This window comes from Herpailurus yagouaroundi, unplaced genomic scaffold (genome assembly GCF_014898765.1).
Source record: "Herpailurus yagouaroundi ecotype Mexico unplaced genomic scaffold, PumYag 140, whole genome shotgun sequence".
Taxonomy (NCBI): Eukaryota; Metazoa; Chordata; class Mammalia; order Carnivora; family Felidae; genus Herpailurus; species Herpailurus yagouaroundi.
The window spans coordinates 52,241,308-52,262,713 of NW_024412395.1; the positions used below are offsets into that span (position 1 = coordinate 52,241,308).

At 39.2% G+C, this 21,406-nt stretch overlaps 1 protein-coding gene across 1 annotated transcript in view; it reads right to left on the minus strand.

Annotated features, from left to right (window-relative positions):
- Positions 1-21,406, minus strand: part of TLK1 (tousled like kinase 1) — a 156,113-nt gene that overhangs the window by 33,452 nt on the left and 101,255 nt on the right. Inside the window, exon 11 of the mRNA XM_040475359.1 lies at positions 19,707-19,895. Coding sequence (XP_040331293.1) covers positions 19,707-19,895 — 189 coding nt within the window. The remainder of the gene's footprint in view (positions 1-19,706; positions 19,896-21,406) is intronic.

Here is a 21,406-nt window from a genome sequence, read left to right on the forward strand (position 1 = left end):
TGTCAAAAATGAAATTGTAATTCTAGATATTAAGATGAATACTTATTACTTCTTATTAATAACCAGCAAAAGAAGATTAATGTTTCTCAAAATGCTAAAATGTTGACAACTTTCAGTCCAGAATATAAGCCAGAAGTCCTTTAAAATATTCTTCAGAATATTTCTAACACTTATAGATGGAACACGTAACTGATAAATTCTGCAACTATTTAATGAGTGCTATGTATCAGGTGATGTTCTAGAATTTCAATCCTAAGGATACAATGGAAAAGACATTTTCTCCTTTCATTTTAGTTTGCACTTACACTCTATAGTGGGGATAAGGAGGCAGAAAACAACTTAAAAAAGAAATAAAATAATCCCAAATAGCAGTAAATACTATGAAGAAAACAAAAAGGGTGGTTGATAATGACTGACTATATTACACTATTTGCAGTGAGTATTAGGGAGGCGGTCTTGACCTAAAAGTCAAAAAGAAAACTACAAGAGAACCTGGGGGAATATGTCCTAGATATAGGACAAGTGCAAGTGCAAGGATGCTAACATGGACACAGGGTGGCATACTGTAAGAAGAGAAAAAAAAAAAAAAAGTAAGCATCAAAACAGTCAAAGAGGCTGTGAGAAGTAGGAGAGGTAAGCAGGGGCCAGCTTACAATGGACTTCCAGACCAAGGAATGAATTTCATTTTATTCTAAGAGCATTAGAAAGTTACTGCACAGTCCATCTAGTTGAGTACTGGTTTAAAAAAAAAAAAAAAAAAGAAAAAACTAAGACATTTTTCTATTTTCTGCTTCCATGTGTTAGTGAGAAAAAAGAATGCTAAAACTATAGTCAAAGCATCAAATTCTTAATAAAATATAAATAGACATAAGAATTTAAATCCTGAAAAGTACTTTATGGTTATTTTATTGTTAATTTCAAACATTCCTATAGAACACTGAAAAATAACTAGCTTATTATGTAGGTCTATAGTAAGACATACATATTATAACATTTCCTAAGGAAAAATGATTCTGTTTTCTGATAAAGTAAAAGAAGAAAAACCACTCTACAATAAAACAACTTCCATTTCATACCCCAAAACTGAAAGAATTGCTTTTATCCATCATACTCAGGGCCCGTTCGTTTACTTATGTGTTCTGGGGGTACTTGGTGAAGCTCCTAACCTAGGTATGATTTATTTATGTTTTTCATTCAGGTCCCTCAGCAACATTTAATATAAATGCTACTCTCCTTTAGCTAGATGTTAGTTAAATTCACTAATTCTAAAGAAAGGGCATTCAAAGGAAACAAACAAAACCCTCCAAGAAATTCAGTTAGTATCCCACTAGAAATATCTTAAGAGTGAAAAAATAAACATTTAAAATTAAATCAGTCTTAGGTTAACACAACTGCTGGATTTTGTTATACCAAATATAACAACAGTGGATAGTTGCAGCAGATGCTTAAAGCAAATTTAGAGAAATAAGTGTTGCAGTGTGAATACAGATGGATTGAAAGAGGGAGAAGAGGGAAAGGTGATGTTAAAGGAAAGGATTTGGAAACAAAAATTGGTAAAAATCTCTACTAATCCAATAAAGAAAAGCTGTAAGAATTTTTGGTGAATGGTTTTTGGATAGGCATATATACCACCAGTGAAAATTTGGTACAATTTGAATTTCCCATAATTTTTGAAACTGTTTTCTACTAAGAAGTTTGGCTCTTATGCAAACTTGCAAAGCCTTTACATGTACAAATGGCTGAGAATTTCTGTAATTTGGAGGTAAGGATATTTTGTTGTCTTTAGTTGGTGTAGTTTTCAATAGCTACTATTCTTGTGAGTCAATAATGAATTAATCTCAATTAGCTCCGCGATGATTTAGTTTGTTGAATACTGTCTGGTTAATCTTATAGCATAATGTAATACATACTTGCTTTCAAAAGCACTCAGTTCCAGTTGTTAATATGTTTTGTGTTGTGGTTCAAATCATCCACATCCCCATAGCTAAAGCAAATGCATACAAATACTCCCTCCCCACATTTACTTAATAATTCTTCACTGATTTAAAAACTTGGACCTTAGAGCATTATTTCATAGGTCTCACATTTCATAGGTCTTTATTGTATGTGTTAAACACATACAATTCTCACTAAAGCTTAATGGTAACTTTCATCAGCAGGAGAATTTAGCTATTTACTTCCTGCATTTTAATGACTACTACTATAACTACTAACTAAGCTTCAAATAAACAGCAAAATATATAAATTTACCAATTTTTCTCTGCTTGGTTTTGATGCATTAATAAGCAAATTCTATAGAAAGCACTAAATACTAGGCTACTGACTTTCTAGACAGTGATTCTTACCACTTTATGATCGTGGATATCTAAAAATAATCTAAGGAAATTTATAAACACTCTCTCCAGAAAATATCACATATACATAAATCGGGGGGTTCACAGATCTCCATTTGATAATTCCTATTCCAGGGTCTTGTCTCACTAAATAAAATGCAAAAGAGACATTTCTTACATTTCTCTGCATTTCTCTATCAGGAGGTACTTGATGTATTAGAACTTTTTAGATATCTCTGTTGTCTACTTCCAGTAAGGAAAAATGTTTTTAGATAAAATGTGATTTTAATACATAGAATGAGAAGAGGTAAGCTAGAATAATGTTAATTTTAATGGCTACATAATTATTTTTATGATGTGCTTTTAAAGATCCTAAAAAAATTCACACTCTTAAGCAAGTCTGTTGGTTAGGTTATTTAGCAAATCTTTTATTCACAGATAATGAGAAGATAAAGTCCAACTCCTCCCTGTATGAGTCATACCTGATATTATTGCCTGAATGATTAATATTTTATTATGTTCAAATATATGTATATGTATTTATTTAGGGGCATGCTAAAAGCTCCTAGAGTAGGTTTATATAAAACTTTATTTTAAAAGCCAAGAAATTTAAAATAAGACTTAACTCTTGATAATCTTTCATAATGAGTCTAAATGGATGAGCATTTTCTTAATGTTTTTTTAATTTTTATTTTTGTGACAGCATGAGTGGGGGAGGGGCAGAGAGGCAGGGGACAGAGGATCCGAAGTGGGCTCTGTGACGAAAGCAGCAAGCTCGACACAGGGCTTGAACTCACGAACCAGGAGACCATAACCTGAGCCGAAGTCGGATGCTCAACCGACTGAGCCACCCAGGTACCCCTAAATGGATGAGAATTTTATTTCTAATTCAAAGAGCTGTTTTACAATAGTTTGATAGATGTGTGAGATGACTGTAATAGAACTAGAACTAGAACAAATAACAGGAAAAAAGGGAATACCTGATAATCAATTCTTCAAAGACATCCTGTTTAAGAAGGAAATTAACCTTAAGTCTCAAAGTTAAAGAATGCAAGCTATGGTAAAGAAGACTGTTACAGGCATTGAAGAAAAAAAAAAAGGCAAGCCCATTTATTTGCATAATTTAGTAACAGGTTATGAGCCCTGCATTGAGGATTAGATTTTTTTTTTAATTTTTTTTAACGTTTATTTATTTTTGAGAGAGAGAGAGACAGAGCATGAATGGGGGAGGGTCAGAGAGAGAGGGAGACACAGAATCTGAAACAGGCTCCAGGCTTTGAGCCATCAGCACAGAGCCTGACGCGGGGCTGGAACTCACGGACCATGAGATCATGACTTGAGCCGAAGTCGGACGCTCAACCGACTGAGCCACCCAGGCGCCCCGAGGATTAGATTTTTTAAATGGAGGAAGGTGAGACATGAGACTAGTTTGTCTTTTTTTTTTTTTTTAAGTTTATTTATGAGACGGAGACAGAGAGAACGTGTGCACACATGTGAGCACGGAGGAAGAGCAGAGAGACAGGGAGACACAGAATCCCAAGCAGGATCAGTGCCCATGCGAGGCTCGATCCCATGAACCATGAGATCATGACCTGAACCAAATCAAGAGTTGGACACTTAACCAACTGAGCCACCCAGGAACCCCAAGACTAGTCTGCCTTTGAAAAGCCCCCCAAAAAACTAGGAACAGAAGTTCCTCAACATGATACAGGGAATTTATTAAAAACCCACAACTAACATCATACTCAGTGGTGAAAGACTGAAAGCTTCCCCCTTAAGGTGAGGAAGAAGACAATGATGCTTTCACCATTGCTATTCAATATTGTACTAGAAAGTTCTACCAGAGGAGTTAAGGAAAAAAAACAAAAATGTAACATAATGCATGAGAATTAGAAAAGAAGTAAAACTATCTTTATTTGCAGATGACATAACTCTAGATGTAGAAAATCTTGAAGAACGAACAAGAAAAAACCACGAGAGCTAATAAATTCAGCAAAGTTGCACAATACAAGATCAACCCACAAAAATAAGTTGTGTTTCTACACATCAGCAACAAACAGTCTAAAAAGGATATTAAGCATACATTTCCATTTATAATAGAATCCAAAATAATAAAATACCTAAAAACAAATTTAACCCAGGAAGTGACTTGTACACTAAAAACTAGTAAACAGTGCTAAGGAAATTAATGAAAACGAATTAAATAAAATGACTTCTATGTTCATGGATTAGCAGACTTAACACTGTTAAGAGACAATCCTCTCCAAAGTGATCCATATATTCAGTATAATCCTGATCAAAATACAAATGGCTCATTTTGCTGAAATAGAAAAGCTAATTCTCAAATTCATACAAAATTGCAAAGGAGGCTCAAATAGAAAAAACAATATTGAAAAAGAACCAAGTTATAGGACTCCCACTACCTATTTCAAAACTTTCTACTACAAAGTTATGGTCATTAAAATAGTGTGGTGCTACCATAAAGACAGACATTGACCAAAGGTATAGAACGGAGTGCAGAAATAAACCCAAATAACCATCGCCAGTTGATTTCTGACAAGGGTACCGAGACCTTTCAATGGGGAAAAGAATGGTCTCTTCAACAAATGGTGCTGGGACAACTAGATAACCACATGCAAAAGAATGAAGTTGGACTCCTGCCTCACTCTATATAAAAAATTAACCAAAAAGGAATCCATAATTTACATATAAGGACTACTAGAAAACTATCAGAAGATAGCACAGGGGTAAATCTTTATGACCATGGATTTGATACCAAAAGCATGAGCGAAAAACAAAACAATAAACTTAAGCCATAAAAATTAAAATAAAATAAAAGGACATTATCAAGAAAGCAAGACAACTTACAGAATGGGAGAAGATATCTACATATCATATATCTGATAAGATGTCGTATTCAGAATATATAAAGAACTCTTATAACTCAACAACAAAAAGACAAACAGCTTGATTAAAAAACTGAGCAAAAGACCTAGATACCTATATAAAGACCAGCAAGCCCATTAAAAGACATTGAACATAATTAGCCACTCAGGAATATAAATCGAAACCACAATAAGATGACCTTTTATGGACACTAGGATGACTGTAATTTAAAAATGGAAAATAGGGGCACCTGGGTGACTCAGTTGGATAAGCCTCTGATTCTTGATTTAGGCTCAGGTCATGATCTTGGTTTGTGGGCTCGAGCCCTGCATCAGTCTCCTCAATGACAGCATGGAGCCTATTTGGGATTTTCTCTCTCCCTCTCTCTCTGCTCCTCCCTTGCTCTCTCTCTCCAAAAGAGGGGGGGAAAAAAAAGGAAAATAAAAAGTGTTGCCAAAGACGCAAAGAAATAGGAACTCTTGTTTATTGCTGGTGGCAATGTAAAATATTGCAGATGTGAAAAAGTTTAGCAATTCTTCAAGAATTTAAACATAGAATTACCATATAATGCTGCAATTACACTCCTAGGTATATACTCAAAAGAAATGAAAACATATGTCTACACAGACACTTGTACATAAATGTTTATGTCAACATTACTCATAATAGCCAAAAGGTGGAAACAATCTAAATGTTCATAATAGATGAATGGATAAACAAAGTGCGCATGTACATGCATATACATACAATGGGATACAGTCAGACATAAAAAAGAATGAAGTACTGATACATGCTACAACATGGACACACCCTGAATACATTATGCTAACTGAAAGACAGTGAACTCTCCAGAAAAGGCAAACACATAGAGAAAACTGTTACCAGAAAATGAGGGGAGGAACAAAGAGGAATTAATGGGAATTAATGATTATTTAATGGGTATGAGGTGTTCCAAGTTAATGAAGTTTTGAAACTAAAAGGGTTGCATACACTGTAAACGCACTTAATGCCACTGAACTGTACACTAAATGTTTAACTTATGTGAATTTCACCACAATATTTTTAAAAAAGCATCATTGTGAAAAAGAATGGAGGTGTGTGGGAAGGATGAAACTAGTCTGCCTCTGAAGAGCCCAAATGTTCTCAATGCAATTAACAGTTGAACTGAGAATAACTTATACCAAGTGCTAATGTGGTATGCAGAATAATGGCCCTCCAATGATGTCTATGTTCTAATCCCTGGGACATGTGAATATGTTAAATTATACAGCAAAGGAGAATTAAGATAGTGAATGAGTTGACCTTAAAATAGGGAGTTATTTTGAGAAGAGATGACCGCTTCTTGAGGTTCACAGATTAAGAGGAATTGTGTTTTGGAGTGGATTATACAGATTCTCACCCATACCTGATTTCGATAATGAGATTCAGAACATTTGAGATGATGAAATTTAGATGAGATTTTTGAATGCTGAGTTGATGCTGTAGTGGGGTTGATTCTTTTGGGGATGTTGGAATAGGATGAATATATTTTACATGTAAGATACGAATCTTGGGTCAGAGTAAAGACTGATAGGCAGAATAACTGCTTCCAAAGTTAATACATCCTAATCTTTGGAATTTGTGGACATGTTACCTAACAGGGCAAAAGATTAAATGGGCTAAGGTTGCTAATTAGCTGACCTTAACATAAAGTGATTATCCTGGATAATACAGCTATGAGTACACAGAACAAAGACAAAAATTTTTTATCTAAAGGAAACTAGGAAAAGACACAGAAGAGGTAACATCTGGGCTTGATTAAAGAGGATGAGCAGAAGGAAGCCAGGAAAAAGAAACGGTATATAAGGCCACTGTAGCTCAAGAGCACAGCATGTAGATATGCATGCCAAAAAAAAAAAAAAAAAATGAATGTATAGTGTATGTAGATTAAAGAAGTTTTTCTACTTATTCCTAAGAGTTTTAATCAAAGATTAATGCTGAATTCTGTCTGATGTTTTTTGTTTTGGCATCTGTTAAGACTATCATATGATCTTTCCCCTTATATGGAAAATTACATATAATTTTTTTTAATGTTAAAAAAAATTTTTTTAATGTTAAACCAACCTTACATACCTAAAATAAATCCAACTTGGTCTTGACGAATTAATACATGGAAAAATCACACTGATTTTTTTTTTTTATGTTAAACCAACCTTGCATACCTAAAATAAACCAAACTTGGTGAAGATAAACTATCATTTTTACATTATTATATGTTGGGTTGCTTATATTTTATTTAAGATTTTTACATTTGGCTTTATAAATGAGATTAGGCTATAACTTTCCTTGTTTGTGTCATCCTTATTAAATTTTGACATCTAGATTATGCTGGTCTCATAAAATAATCTGGAAGTATTTCTGACTTAACTATTCTTTAAAAAAAGTTTTAAAAAGAGTGGCACTATTTCTTCCTTAAATGGATGTTACAATTCATAAATGAAGTCTCTGTACCTAGAGTTTACAATTCATAAATGAAGTCATCTGTACTTTTTAAATTACAGATTCAATTTCTTTAATAGTTATAGAACTATTTAGACTTTTGTTTCTTCCAATGTCAACTTTGTTAAGTTAGATTTTTCTAGAAATTAACCCATTTCACAAAAAATTTCAAATTTAAGCCATTTATTTATTTTTTTAATGTTTATTTATTTATTTTGAGAGAGAGCAAGTGAAAGGGCGGGCCTACGCCGGCCGACTCCATCTTGTTCTGTGTCCTTCACCTTGACCACACCTCCTCCCCTTGAGTAACCCCCCTCACCTGCCTAACAGGACTCGGACCCTTCCCCAGGACCCTTCCCCAGCCAATCGGCTGAGGCCATAGCCATTACCTCACCAACTGCCCCCAGGTCCCAATAAAACATTTGTCCTTTTGAAACTCGCTCTCTTTCCCTGGTATCTCACCGCTGCGTCGGTGCAGGTAGGGGATTGAGCTCGAGCTAGCTCGAATAAAGGCTCTTTGCTTTTGCATCGGACTTGGCTCCCTAGTGGTCTTTGGGGATCACGAATTCTGGGCATAACATTTGGGGGCTCGGCCCGGGATCCCCAAGAACCCCGAGGGACTCCCGACCCGGAGAGCCTGACTGCCCACGGTTAGTGTCTGTTTGTTCTGTCTTTTCTGTGTGAGCTCATTTCTGGAATTCTGGTAGTGCCCGACGCGGTCTAAGTGGACGCACTGGAGGACCACGGGCCGGGAGTTTCGGAAGACGTTCCGATTCTCCCTTCTGGAGGGACGTGGAATCCCCTCAAAGGTCTGAGACGAGGCGGGTCGCTCCCGCTGGTCGGCGTGAGGCTGTCGTCTTTGGAGGGACGTGGAATCCCCTCATCGGTTTTGGAGGGACGTGGAATCCCCTCAAAGGTCTAAGCTAGCTTGCAGTTTTGCTTCCATGGAGTTGGAAGACTTTCTAGGGGCCCTGTTTGTCTGTTTTTGTGTTTCTCTGTTTTGTTCTGTGGACTTACTGGACGGACGTTATGGGACAGACTCAGACTACTCCTCTAAGTATTATGATTGATCACTTTAAGGATGTGAGGGGAAGAGCTAACAACCTCAGTGTGGAAGTCCGAAAGGGTCGGTTGCAGTTTTTTGTTCTAGCGAGTGGCCAACTTTCAATGTCGGATGGCCACCAGAGGGGACCTTCGACCTCCCTACCATCCACCGAGTCAGGAGTATCATCTCTCGGCCTAAGGCGGGCTATCTTGATCAGCTCCCTTACATTATCACTTGGCAGGACCTTGTAGAAGACCCACCCTCTTGGCTTAAGCCCTTCCTAACCCTGCTCCCTCCGGAGCCAAAACCCATTCTTGCTTTGCAGGAGACAGAGAAGAGGAAAAGTCTTACCCAGCCTTCAGCACCCCTCTACCCTGTCCTACAGGGGGGTACTGAAGAAGAATTAATTTTTCCTCCCCCGTATAACCCCTCTAGGATGCCGGAAGAACACCATCCTCCCCCTCCGGGGGAGGCAGACGCTGTTCCGAGAGCGGGAGGCGGAAACGCTCCAGGGGGAAGCCCGCCCTTTACCAGACAAAGGGCTCAGAGGGGGCAATCCGCCTCCGCCGCCAACTCCACTATTCTACCCCTGCGAGCCACCGGACCCCCAGACGCGGAGGGGAATCAGCCCCATCACTATTGGCCTTTCGCCACTAGTGACCTCTACAATTGGAAAGCTCAGAATCCTAAGTTTTCCGAGAAACCGGCAGGGCTTATTGATTTATTAGACTCTGTTCTTTTTACCCATCAGCCCACGTGGGATGATTGCCAGCAGCTTTTGCAGGTCCTGTTCACGACTGAAGAAAGAGAAAGAATCCTCAGTGGGGCCCGAAAACTAGTTCCAGGCGCAGACGGAAATCCCACCACCAACCAGGCTCAGATAGATGCCTCCTTCCCCTTAACTCGGCCCCAGTGGGATTTCAACACGGCAGAAGGTAAGGAGAGGCTCCGGGTCTACCGCCAGACTCTAATGGGGGGTCTCCGAATGGCTGCTAGAAAGCCAACCAATTTGGCCAAGGTAGGAAATGTACAACAGGGAAAAGATGAATCTCCGGCTGCCTTTTTAGAACGGATCATGGAGGCATTCCGTACCTATACCCCCATGGATCCAGAGGCTCCGGAAAGCAAGGCAGCTGTTATCATGGCCTTTGTAAACCAATCGGCCATAGACATTAGGAGAAAATTACAGAAAATAGATAGACTAGGAGAAAAAAGTCTGCAGGACTTGCTGGTGGTAGCCGAAAAGGTATATAACAATCGGGAGCCTCCTGAGGACAAGCAGGCTCGCGCCATGGCGGCTGCCAGCAGTAAGCAGACTCGAGACCTGGCCAGAATACTACTAGCTACCACTGCTGACTTCCCCGTGGAACGAGACCGCCGTCTCCGGCAGCTGGCAGACGACACAAGAAAAGGTAAAAGCACCAAAGGGGGGAAGCAGAGGCTGCAGAAGGATCAGTGCGCATACTGCAAGGAGATAGGGCATTGGGCCCGAGATTGTCCAAAAAGAGCTGGCGGGAAGGGAAGCAAGACTGATCGAGTAAAAGTCCTAGAGCTGGATGAACTAAGTGATTAGTGGAGTCAGGGTTCGGACCCTCTCCCCGAACCCAGGGTAACTCTTAAAGTGGAGGGGACCCCTATTGACTTCCTTGTCGACACCGGAGCACAACATTCGGTCCTCCGCACCCCACAAGGAAAACTAGCTAGCAAGAAGTCCTGGGTACAAGGGGCAACTGGTATGAGCCAGTATTCATGGACTACCCGAAGAACAGTAGATTTGGGAACGGGCCGGGTATCCCACTCCTTTATGGTAATACCAGAATGCCCCTACCCGCTGTTAGGACGGGACTTACTGACCAAGATTGGAGCTCAGATAACTTTCAGACAAGGGGGGCCTCAGGTCACCGATGGCAAGGGCCACCCCATCCAGGTCCTGACCATGAAACTGGAGGATGAATACCTCCTCCACCAGGAGGCGCTCCCGAGAGAGAATAATATAGACAAATGGCTACGAGAATTCCCCTCGGTTTGGGCAGAGACAGGGGGGATGGGACTAGCCACTCACAGGACCCCAGTCCTGGTAGAGCTCAAGCCAGGAGAGAGTCCGGTAAGGATCAAACAATACCCCATGTCTCAGGAGGCCCGGAAGGGGATCCAGCCACACATCCAGAGACTACGAAGCCTAGGGGTACTAGTTCCTTGCCAGTCTGCCTGGAACACCCCCTTACTGCCGGTCAAAAAGCCTCACACAAATGACTACCGACCGGTACAAGACCTCCGGGAAGTAAATAAGAGGGTCGCGGACATACACCCAACTGTTCCCAACCCACATACTCTCTTGAGCTCCTTGGCGCCCTCCAGGGTCTGGTATACTGTACTAAATTTAAAGGACGCCTTCTTCAGTCTGCCGTTGGCACCCCAGAGCCAACCCTTGTTCGCCTTCGAGTGGCATGATCCGGAGGAGGGCTACAGTGGGCAACTCACCTGGACACGGCTACCTCAGGGATTCAAAAATTCACCCACCATCTTCGACGAGGCACTACACGAGGACCTGGTATTTACAGACACCTTCTCTGGCTGGGTGGAGGCATACCCAACCAAGCATGAAACGGCTCAGACGGTGGCTAAGAAGCTACTAGAAGACATCTTACTCAGGTATGGTTTTCCTGCCATGGTAGGATCAGACAATGGACCAGCTTTTATCTCGCAGGTAACACAGGCAGTAGCCAAGGCAGTGGGGGGCAAACTGGAAATTACATTGTGCTTATAGGCCCCAGAGCTCAGGACAGGTAGAAAGAATGAATAGAACCCTAAGAGACCCTTACCAAATTAACCATGGAGACTGGCGGGGACTGGGTGACTCTCCTACCGTACGCCCTTTACCGGGTTAGAAACACTCCTTACACTCTGAGTTTTACTCCCTACGAGATCATGTTTGGCAGGCCACCCCCTGTTATTCCCAGCCTTCGAGCTGAACTTATTGCTGAGTTTAAAGATCAAGAACTTTTTCTTTCCTTGAGCGGGCTCCAGAGGGCGCACGAGGACATTTGGGCGCGCCTCCGTGCCATCTACGAGGCTGGCCCGATCCCGACACCTCATCAGTACAGACCGGGAGACTGGGTCTACGTCAAGAGGCACCACCGAGAGACTCTCGAGCCGCGCTGGAAGGGACCCTACATCGTGGTGTTGACAACCCCCATCGCTCTCAAGGTAGACGGCATCGCGACCTGGGTCCATCACACCCACGCTCAGCCAGCGGACCCCTCCTCGATCCGGAAGGACGTTGTCACGCGATGGGCCATCAGTCGGGACCAACACAACCCGCTCAAGCTCAAGCTACAGCGCATTTGACCTACCTAATATTGGTAACTCTGTTAACTCTGCTTATCATTGCTCATGCTGCCGGGAGTCCCCACGCCCCCCAAAACATCACCTGGCAGATCATAGACACCAGCTCGGGGACAATACTTAATCAGACGTCCCAGAGCCACCCCAGGAACACTTGGTTCCCAGAACTTTGCATAAACCTCCAAACTCTGTTCCCCTTGTCACCATAAATGCAGCCGGTCCCATGATTGGGTCCCTAAGCTACATGACAAGGGGGGAATGAAAGGGCGGGCCTACGCCGGCCGACTCCATCTTGTTCTGTGTCCTTCACCTTGACCACACCTCCTCCCCTTGAGTAACCCCCCCCTCACCTGCCTAACAGGACTCGGACCCTTCCCCAGGACCCTTCCCCAGCCAATCGGCTGAGGCCATAGCCATTACCTCACCAACTGCCCCCAGGCCCCAATAAAACATTTGTCCTTTTGAAACTCGCTCTCTTTCCCTGGTATCTCACCGCTGCGTCGGTGCAGGTAGGGGATTGAGCTCGAGCTAGCTCGAATAAAGGCTCTTTGCTTTTGCATCGGACTTGGCTCCCTAGTGGTCTTTGGGGATCACGAATTCTGGGCATAACACAAGCATGAGTGAGGGAGGGCAGAGAAAGAGGGAGAGAGAGAATCCCAAGCAGGCTCTGCACTGTCAGGGCAGAGCCAGAGTCTCCATCTCAGGAACCATGAGATCATGACCTGAGCTGAAATCAAGGGTCAGATGTTTAACCAACTGAACCATGCAGGGACCCCTTAAGCCATTTATAATATGTATTTTGTTTTCCTTTAAATATCTGTAGACTCCGTAGTAATATTCCTTTCTTCATTCCTGATAATGGTTGTCTTCTCTCTTTCTCAATTTTATTAGTTTAGCTTTTAGGGGGAAAAAAACACATTTTTTTTGGATTGGTTGATTCTCTGTATTGTATATATTTCCTGTATTGTTAATTTCTGCTCTTATCTTTTCCCCTTTTCTCTATTGCTCATCTTCTAACTTACTGAAATGGATGCTTAATTTATAAAGTTTGAGTTTTTCTGCTTTTCATATATATGTACATGAAGCTATTAATGTCCCCCAGATACGGTGTCAGATTTATCTCACAAATTTAGCCACACAGCACTTTCACTATCACTCATCCAAAAATATTTTTCTCATTTCCATTGAAAATTTTTTCAATACCTTTTTTGTTACTGATTTCTAGTTTCATTCCACTGTGATCAGAGGTCATATTCTATGATTCTAATCCTTTAAGTTTCACCCAGGAGTTCTACCAAACATTTAAGGAAGAAACAATGCCCAGTCTTATACAAACTCTTTCAATCTTTTGAAATTTGTTGAAACTTAACTTTATGACCTAACATGGTATATTCCTATAAAAGTCCGTGCTTAAAAAAGAAGATGACACATTCTGCAGGTGTTAGGAGATATTCTGCAAGTGTCAAATTTGTCAGTCTCACTGAAATTTTCTATACCTACACTGTTTTTTGTTTTGTTTTTTTAATTTTATCTATATGTTCGGGGCACCTGGGTGGCTTAGTCGGTTAAGCATCCAACTTCAGCTCAGGTCATGATCTCACAGTTTGGGAGTTCGAACCCTATGTAGGGCTCTGTGCTGACAGCTCAGAGCTTGCAGCCTGCTTCAGATTTTGTGTCCCCTTCTCTCTCTGCCCCTCCCCAACTCGCATTGTCTCTCTCTCAAAAATAAATAAACATTAAAATTTTATCTGTATGTTCAATTACTATAAAATGTTGTATGCTGAAATCTATTATGATTTGTGGATCTGTTTTTATCTCCTGAAAGTACAATTTTTTATTTATCTTGAGGTCATATTATTACATGCCTGCAAATTTAGAATTACTGTATGTTCCTGGTGATTTGAACTTTATTTATAGTTCTGAAATAACCACTATTTCTTCGTACTTTTTTTGCCTTAAAATTTTACTGAGTCTCATACACAGCATTTACCTGGAATATTTTTGTCTTAACTTATAGTCCCAATATCTTTTTTTCATCCTTTGGCTACTTTTAAGAATTTTTCTTCTTTGCCTTGCTTTTTCTGAAATTTCATTATGATGTTCCTAGGTGAGTATTTCTTTTTATTCATCCTACTTGGAATTCTTTGGCCTCTATAAATCTACAGATTGATTTTGTTAATCTGTTTTAAAATATTCTCAATTATCTAATCTTCAAATATAGCTTCTGCTCCATTCAAGATGGTTTTTCTATGGTCAGGTGACTTGTCTAGTAAACAAAAACTGAGCAATCCAATAAAAAGAAAAAAAAAATGGGTCAGGGATGAGGCAGGATAAATCAACAGTACAAATAAAGACCAGATTTAAGCCCTAATAAATAACGGATGAAATGAAAATAGATTAAAATGCTCCAATGAAAGATTTTTCAGGCATGATTTTTTAAAAATCAATTAAATATTTATCAAAGCCAATAAAATGTAAACTACCAAAGGTGAACTTTAATGTACACTGTACACTCTGGGTGACAATGATGTGTCAATGCAGGTTCATCAACTGTAACAAATGTCCCACTCTAGTGGAGGGTACTGATAGTGGGGAAGGTTATATGTGGGGACAAGGAGTAGATGAGAACTCTTCTACTGTCTGCTCAATTTTGCTGTACACTAAAACTGTTCTAAAAATAAATCTTATTAAGAAAAGTCTATTATGTTATTTATAGAAGACAAGTAATCCATTAAATAACTTTATGCTACATAAAATATAATCTTGAGCTAAAATTAAAGCTTTCATGAGAAAACACAGTAACCTCTAAAACTTCATTAATATAAAATATAAGGTAAAATATTACTGTTTACTTTGCAATCATCCTCTGTGAAACATGAAATGCATAAATAAAATCAGGATATTGAAAATATATTTAACATGAGGCCAAATCTTAATTAATTACAAAGGTCATTAATTAACCCAGGGGTCATTTACACATCCATAGATAATACTATCTTATGCAAACTACTCTGAATAATAGAAGTCTTTGTGACTAAAATTAGAAACTACTACCTAAAACACCTGACTGAATCTTGCTGGTAGATAAAAATCCGTAAAGAGCCAGGAACCATGCAAGTACTTTACATTTACGTGTATTACCTCATATCATCTTCTCAACACTATGATGTAGGTACTTTTAAAAGTGAAGAAATGTAGGCTCAAAAAATGTAGCTTACAAAAAATAACCACATCTGACCATCTACAGAAGTTAAAGTCCTAACCACTACATAGTAGGTAACTTCTTTTTCTAGATTAACTTCTTGACAGAAAAATAATTAGGGGCACCTGGGTGGTTCAGTCAATTGAGCATCTGACTTCAGCTCAGGTCATGATCTCATAGTATGTGAGTTTGAGCCCCGCACTGTCAGCACAGAGCCTGGAGCCTACTTCAGGTTCTCTGTCTCTCTCTGGCCCTCCCCTGCTCACACTTGGTCTCTCTCCAAAATAAATAAACATTAAAAAAATTTAAAAAAGAAAAATAATTAAAGATTCAAAGTCTCTATGCTAATTATACCAGATTTTTTACAAACACACTAGATGTTCTAGTTACCACTAAACAGTGATTTAAAAGGAATTTTTAGAAGACAGTTGCAAAGACTTGGGCACCTGGGTGACTGAGTCGGTTGAGCGTCTGACTCTTGATTTTGGCTCAGGTCATTATCTCACGGTTGTCAGACTGAGTCACAAGTCAGGCTCCACACTGACAGTGCAGAGCCTGCTTGGGATTCTCTTTCTCTCTCTCTCTCTCTCTCTCTCTCTCTCTCTCCCTCTCTCTCTCAAAAAAAAAAAAAACAAAACAAAAAACAACAACAAAAAAAGGCAGTTGCAGAGTATAGCCACCAAAATCAAAGTATAATAATATATGAATCAACGTCCTTCTACGGCTTCTTTTCCCCATTTAAAGCTGCATCTGTATAAACATGCAATAAAACTACTATGTAGTATCACTTCATTTGCCATTCCAAGAACACAGAGCAGTATAACTTCAGGGTTAGTTCTCAGTCAACATATACAATAAAGTGTGGTGGAAATGAGATAAGTCTATGATTATTAAACTACAGTTAGGGCTATCAGCACCTTGGAAGACAAGTAGTAAGCAAAACACCTGTAACAAACCAGAAAAATGGTCTACTGAGGAGAAAATGAAATTCAACCCAATGCTTATGTACTGGAATTTATCATTTACTGACCACTTTCCATATGCCAGGAAACTATGCTACATATTGGGAATATAGAGCTAAAAACGTGAGATAAATGCTACAGTATATACACAGGCACATATAAAAGGCTATGGGCACCTAATCTGAGGGGAGAGACAATGGGAAGAAAAAACGTCAGAGGTGGCTTCCTATTGAAAGTGGTGTGTGAGCCAAGCCTTAAAGGATGGATAGGAAATGAGACAGGTGAAGAAAAGGAAAGAACAAGATGTACGAAGGCACAGAAACAAGAAAGCTCAACCCATTTAGAGAACTAAAAGAGTTTAACGTAAGATGCAGAAGGCAGATATTGGGAGTGAAGTGAAAGAGAAAAATGAGAAAAATAAGAAGGCCTACAAAGAGTCCTTCATGAGGGTGAATTTTATGTTAAAGGCCAGTGAAGGAGGTTAAAGGTGAAACTGACATGAAGAGAATCAATTTTAACAGTAATCTAGGTTAAAAAAAAAAAAGAGATGAGGTTCAATACTAAGATGGTGGCAATGATGGACAAATACAAGACGCCATAGAAACAGACACAGAGAATGAGGCAAAGGGAAACATCTACAATATTTCTAGTGTCATTAACTGAGTGAATGGTGATGCTGTGACTGAAGAGACAGAGGGCACTATCACTTTACCTTACAGTGATCATTAACTCCTATTCTTCAGGGATCAAGGAAAAGCTTTTAGGAGGAAATACCTAGGCATGGGATTTAAACGAACAGAAATTAAAAGAATGGTTTGGAGTTTGAAAGTCGGCAGTGAAGGATAGGCAACAGTTAACGACAAAAGATGAGGCTAGAGTGGTCAGAAGATGCCAGATCAAGGTGCTCTGTGGCACAAAAACAGATATTCAGATCAATGAAACAGAACAGAGAACCCAGAAATGGACCCACAAAATTATGGCCAACTGATCTTCAACAAAGCAGGAGAGAATATCCAATGGAAAAGTGCTCTGAAGAAGTCCTCTTAGGGCGGTGACGCATCCATCTTAGCCCGGTGGCTCGGGTGGTTAAGCATCCAACTCTCGATTTTGGCTCAGGTCATGATCTCACAGTTTGTGGGATGGAGCCCCACATCAGGCTCCATGCTGACAGTGTGGGGCCTGCCTGGGATTCTCTCCCTCTGCCCCTCCCCTGTTTATGCTCTCTCTTTCTCAAAATAAATAAATAAACAAACTTAAAAAAAATTTTTTTAAATAGTCATCTTGGGACTTTTGGATTTTATCATTCAAGTAACAGAAAGCTATGTTAGGGTGATAAGGAAGAGAACGAAAGGATCGTATTTTGCAAAAATGATTCTGATCGCAAAATGAAAACGAATTGGATTGCTGGACCAATGTTGAAAGGAGAGGTAGGGGTAAAAAATAACCCAAGTAAGAGATGACTAACCTGAGTTAGAATGGTGTCAGTGGGGACTTGCATAGGTGGATATAATTGAGATCTGGAAGGACTAGTGTCTTACAGGAGTGGGGTTAAAGCTAACACATACTGTATTCTATATAACCACTTTTCTACCCACTACCTTTTATCAAGCAACAAATTTACTGATTTACAAAAAGTTAACCGTTTGCTAAATTTAAAAAAATATCAATAGCTGAACGTTTCAATTCCAATTTACAAAAGCCCTCTGCTGCCCCCCAATCAGGAAAGGCTTGAAGATGGAGGTAGATTTTGAGATGGAATTTGAAAAATTATCATCTATTTTTGATGAAAAATAATAAAGAAAAATAAATGGAATCTTGATCTATAATATTAAGGATGTTAATCAAAATTTGGCATGTGAAACTTAGAGAATGTTAATACAATTTACTAACAGAACACAGGAAAAGGCAAGGGGTGTGGATGTGGATGTGTGTGTGTAGACAGAAACAGACAGACTAGAATGGGAATAACAATAAATGTTTTGTGTTTTTAGTAAATATGGTTTTGAAAAGGCTGCATTAGAGGTTCCTGTGAAGCACTGAAGTACCAATATCAACTATGCAAGGATATGACATTCAAAACTGAGATACAAATATTTAATACTCAAGAGAAAAGTGTACTGGAGATCAAATCTTGGATGTCAGTAGCATGTATGTAGTAACTGAAATTCTAAGAGTAGCTAGTTTTCAAGAATATGTAGGGGAGGAAGTAAGATGGCCAAGACAGATCCTTAAAACACCTACATTTTACAAACTGGTAGAGTAAATAATGTCCACAGAAGAGACTGAGAAGATGAGCCAGAAGAGTTAAAATGAAAATTAGGATAACAAGGTATTTCAAAAGAAATAGGCAAGAAAGAGAACTGGGAAAAAATAAGAAGTCAACAATATTCAACGTTGCCAAGTTAAAGACTCAAATGTCTAGGACACTGAGCATCAAAAAGATAATGTTTAAAAGGCAATTTCACTTAAGAAAGGACAAAAGAGAAGGTGAGGCAGAAGAGACTGGCCCAAGTAAGTCTTTTGGGAAACCTGGTTAATAATGATGACAGAATATGGAGACGAGGGTAGAGATATATAATGGCAGCAGAGTTTTTTGTTTCATTTTGTTTTCTAAAAGGAAGGAATCAGTAAAGAACAAAGTCAACGATGTAAGATAAAGGAGTATCAGATAGAAGAGGTCCCTCATGTAGCCAGGGATGGGAATCAAAGCATAAGTGAAACACGACCTTCCAACAAAGGAGAGAAAGAATACATCCACATAAAAATATCAAACGGGGATGGGTGGGTGTGTATTTTCTACTCATAAACTTAAGTTCCTGCAGAACAGAAAAATTATAGAAATTTGGATGTATCTTTAAGTCAACATTTTAAAAATGGTCTTCTCTGTGGGATGGGATCATGGTCTATATTGTTTTATTATGTTCTTTCATATTTTCCCAGTTTTCTATCATAAGCATTTAATGATTTAAAAATGTCTTTGTCCCTTGAACTATAAATTCATCATTAATGCAGAAAATTCAGAAAATAAGTAAAAGCAGGAAGGGAATAAACAATACCTACAACTTACCAACGTATTGCTTTCACAGGTTAAAAAAATACGTCAGTTATATTACTTAACATTTTCTCAGAAAAAGGAACATTAATGGAAACACTGAATTGGAATAATCAAAACTGATAACTGACTCTATCATTCAGACATGAAGAAAGAGTGGATTCCAGTTTCCTCTTAGCTACCTAAATCTCTACTTTAAAAGAGGATTAATAAATCTCCACTTACAAAGGCAGAATTCAGATATCTGGAGATTATTAATTTAGTCATAAATTTCAATACTGCCTTCATTCCTGGCCATAACTACTTTTAGTATTTAAGTATTAGTTTAACTACAAATAACATCTATCACAAACATTCATGCTCATTGGCAACAATTAAAAAAAAAGTTAAAATGGAGGCTTACAGTTGTGGTAAATTTGGTCTAACAAAGGGATCATTCTCTGCTCCATTGACTGCTTTGTTTTTCCTTTGTTTTGGTTCAGAATTGGTAGAGGGTGCCTGAGAATTATTAGCTGTGGGAGGTTTGCGCTTGGCTAGAAGTTTCCTTTGCCTTTCAATATCTTCCCTTTGCTGATTCACCCATTCTTGTTGCCTGTATAAAAATAAATGTAAAAAACCGTATTTACTTTTTGTTTACTCTTCACAGTTAAAAGATGAAAATACATTAATAAACATGAAAAAATCATTTAACAAATCATATAACATAAACATAAATTATGGTTCCACCTTTCTGAACTAACTTGTACTCACTTTCTAGGTCTAATTTGAAGCATTCATTTCTAAATTTCCTAAATCCCGTGAACTAGGGAAAGCTGTGTTGCCATATATAATCTCATGGTAGCTTGTAGATCTCCGCTTCCTTCTTTCTAATAAGCATCAATCCTACAGACATTTGATTAGAATGTCTCTAGTTAGACTACATTACTCCATGAGAACAGAGACTGCATCTATTTCTACCCTATTGTATCTCTGGTGCGAGTGACCACAATAATCAGCACATACTAGGTATTCAGTAAATATTTGCTGAATGACATAAATGGGCTATTAAAAAAAGAACAGAGGTAAGCACGGAGTATATTTTAAACATGCATCTGATCACTTACTGTTTGTAGAAAAACTTACAAAAGACAAATATGAATTTTTTTTTTCCAACGTTTATTTTTGGGACAGAGAGAGACAGAACATGAATGGGGGAGGGGCAGAGAGAGAGGGAGACACAGAATCGGAAACAGGCTCCAGGCTCTGAGCCATCAGCCCAGCGCCCGACGCGGGGCTCGAACTCACGGACCGCGAGATTGTGGCCTGAGCTGAAGTCGGACGCCCAACCGACTGCGCCACCCAGGTGCCCCAAATATGAATTTTTTAAATGTGTAATATTATTTATTTTCCATAATGTATTTATTTTTTTATAATTTATATCTATGTTAGCACACGGTGCAACAATGATATCAGGAGTAGATTCCTTAATGCCCCTTATCCATTTAGCCCATCCCCCCCAACCCCTCCAGCAACCCTGTTTGTTCTCTGTATTTAAGAGTCTCTGATGTTTTGTCCCCCTCCCTGTTTTTATATTATTTTTGCTTCCCTTCCCTTATATTCATCTGTTTTGTATCTTAAAGTCCTCATATGAATGAAGCCATATACTTGTCTTTTCTGACTAATGTCGCACAATACCCTCTAGTTCCATCCACCTAGTTGCAAATGGCAAGATTTCATTCTTTTTGATTGCCATCATCCGTTGATGGACATTTGGGCTCTTTCCATACTTTGGCTATTGTCAATAGCACTGCTATATACACTGGGGTGCACGTGTCCCTTCGAAACAGCACACCTGCATCCCCTGGATAAACACCTAGTTGTGCAATTGCTGGGTCGTAGGGTGGTTCTATTTTTAATTTCTTGAGGAACCTCCATACTGTTTTCCAGAGTGGCTGCACCAGTTTGCATTCCACAAATATTAATTTAATAAAGTGTTATTTTCTAACTTTATCTCTGTTAAGAAGATTTGGGGAATGTGCAAGTGCTATCTTGAAACAAAAATTGATCTGAATATGAGAAATTTAAGAAGAGGAGAGCCTGGGTGGCTCAGTCAATTAAGCATCT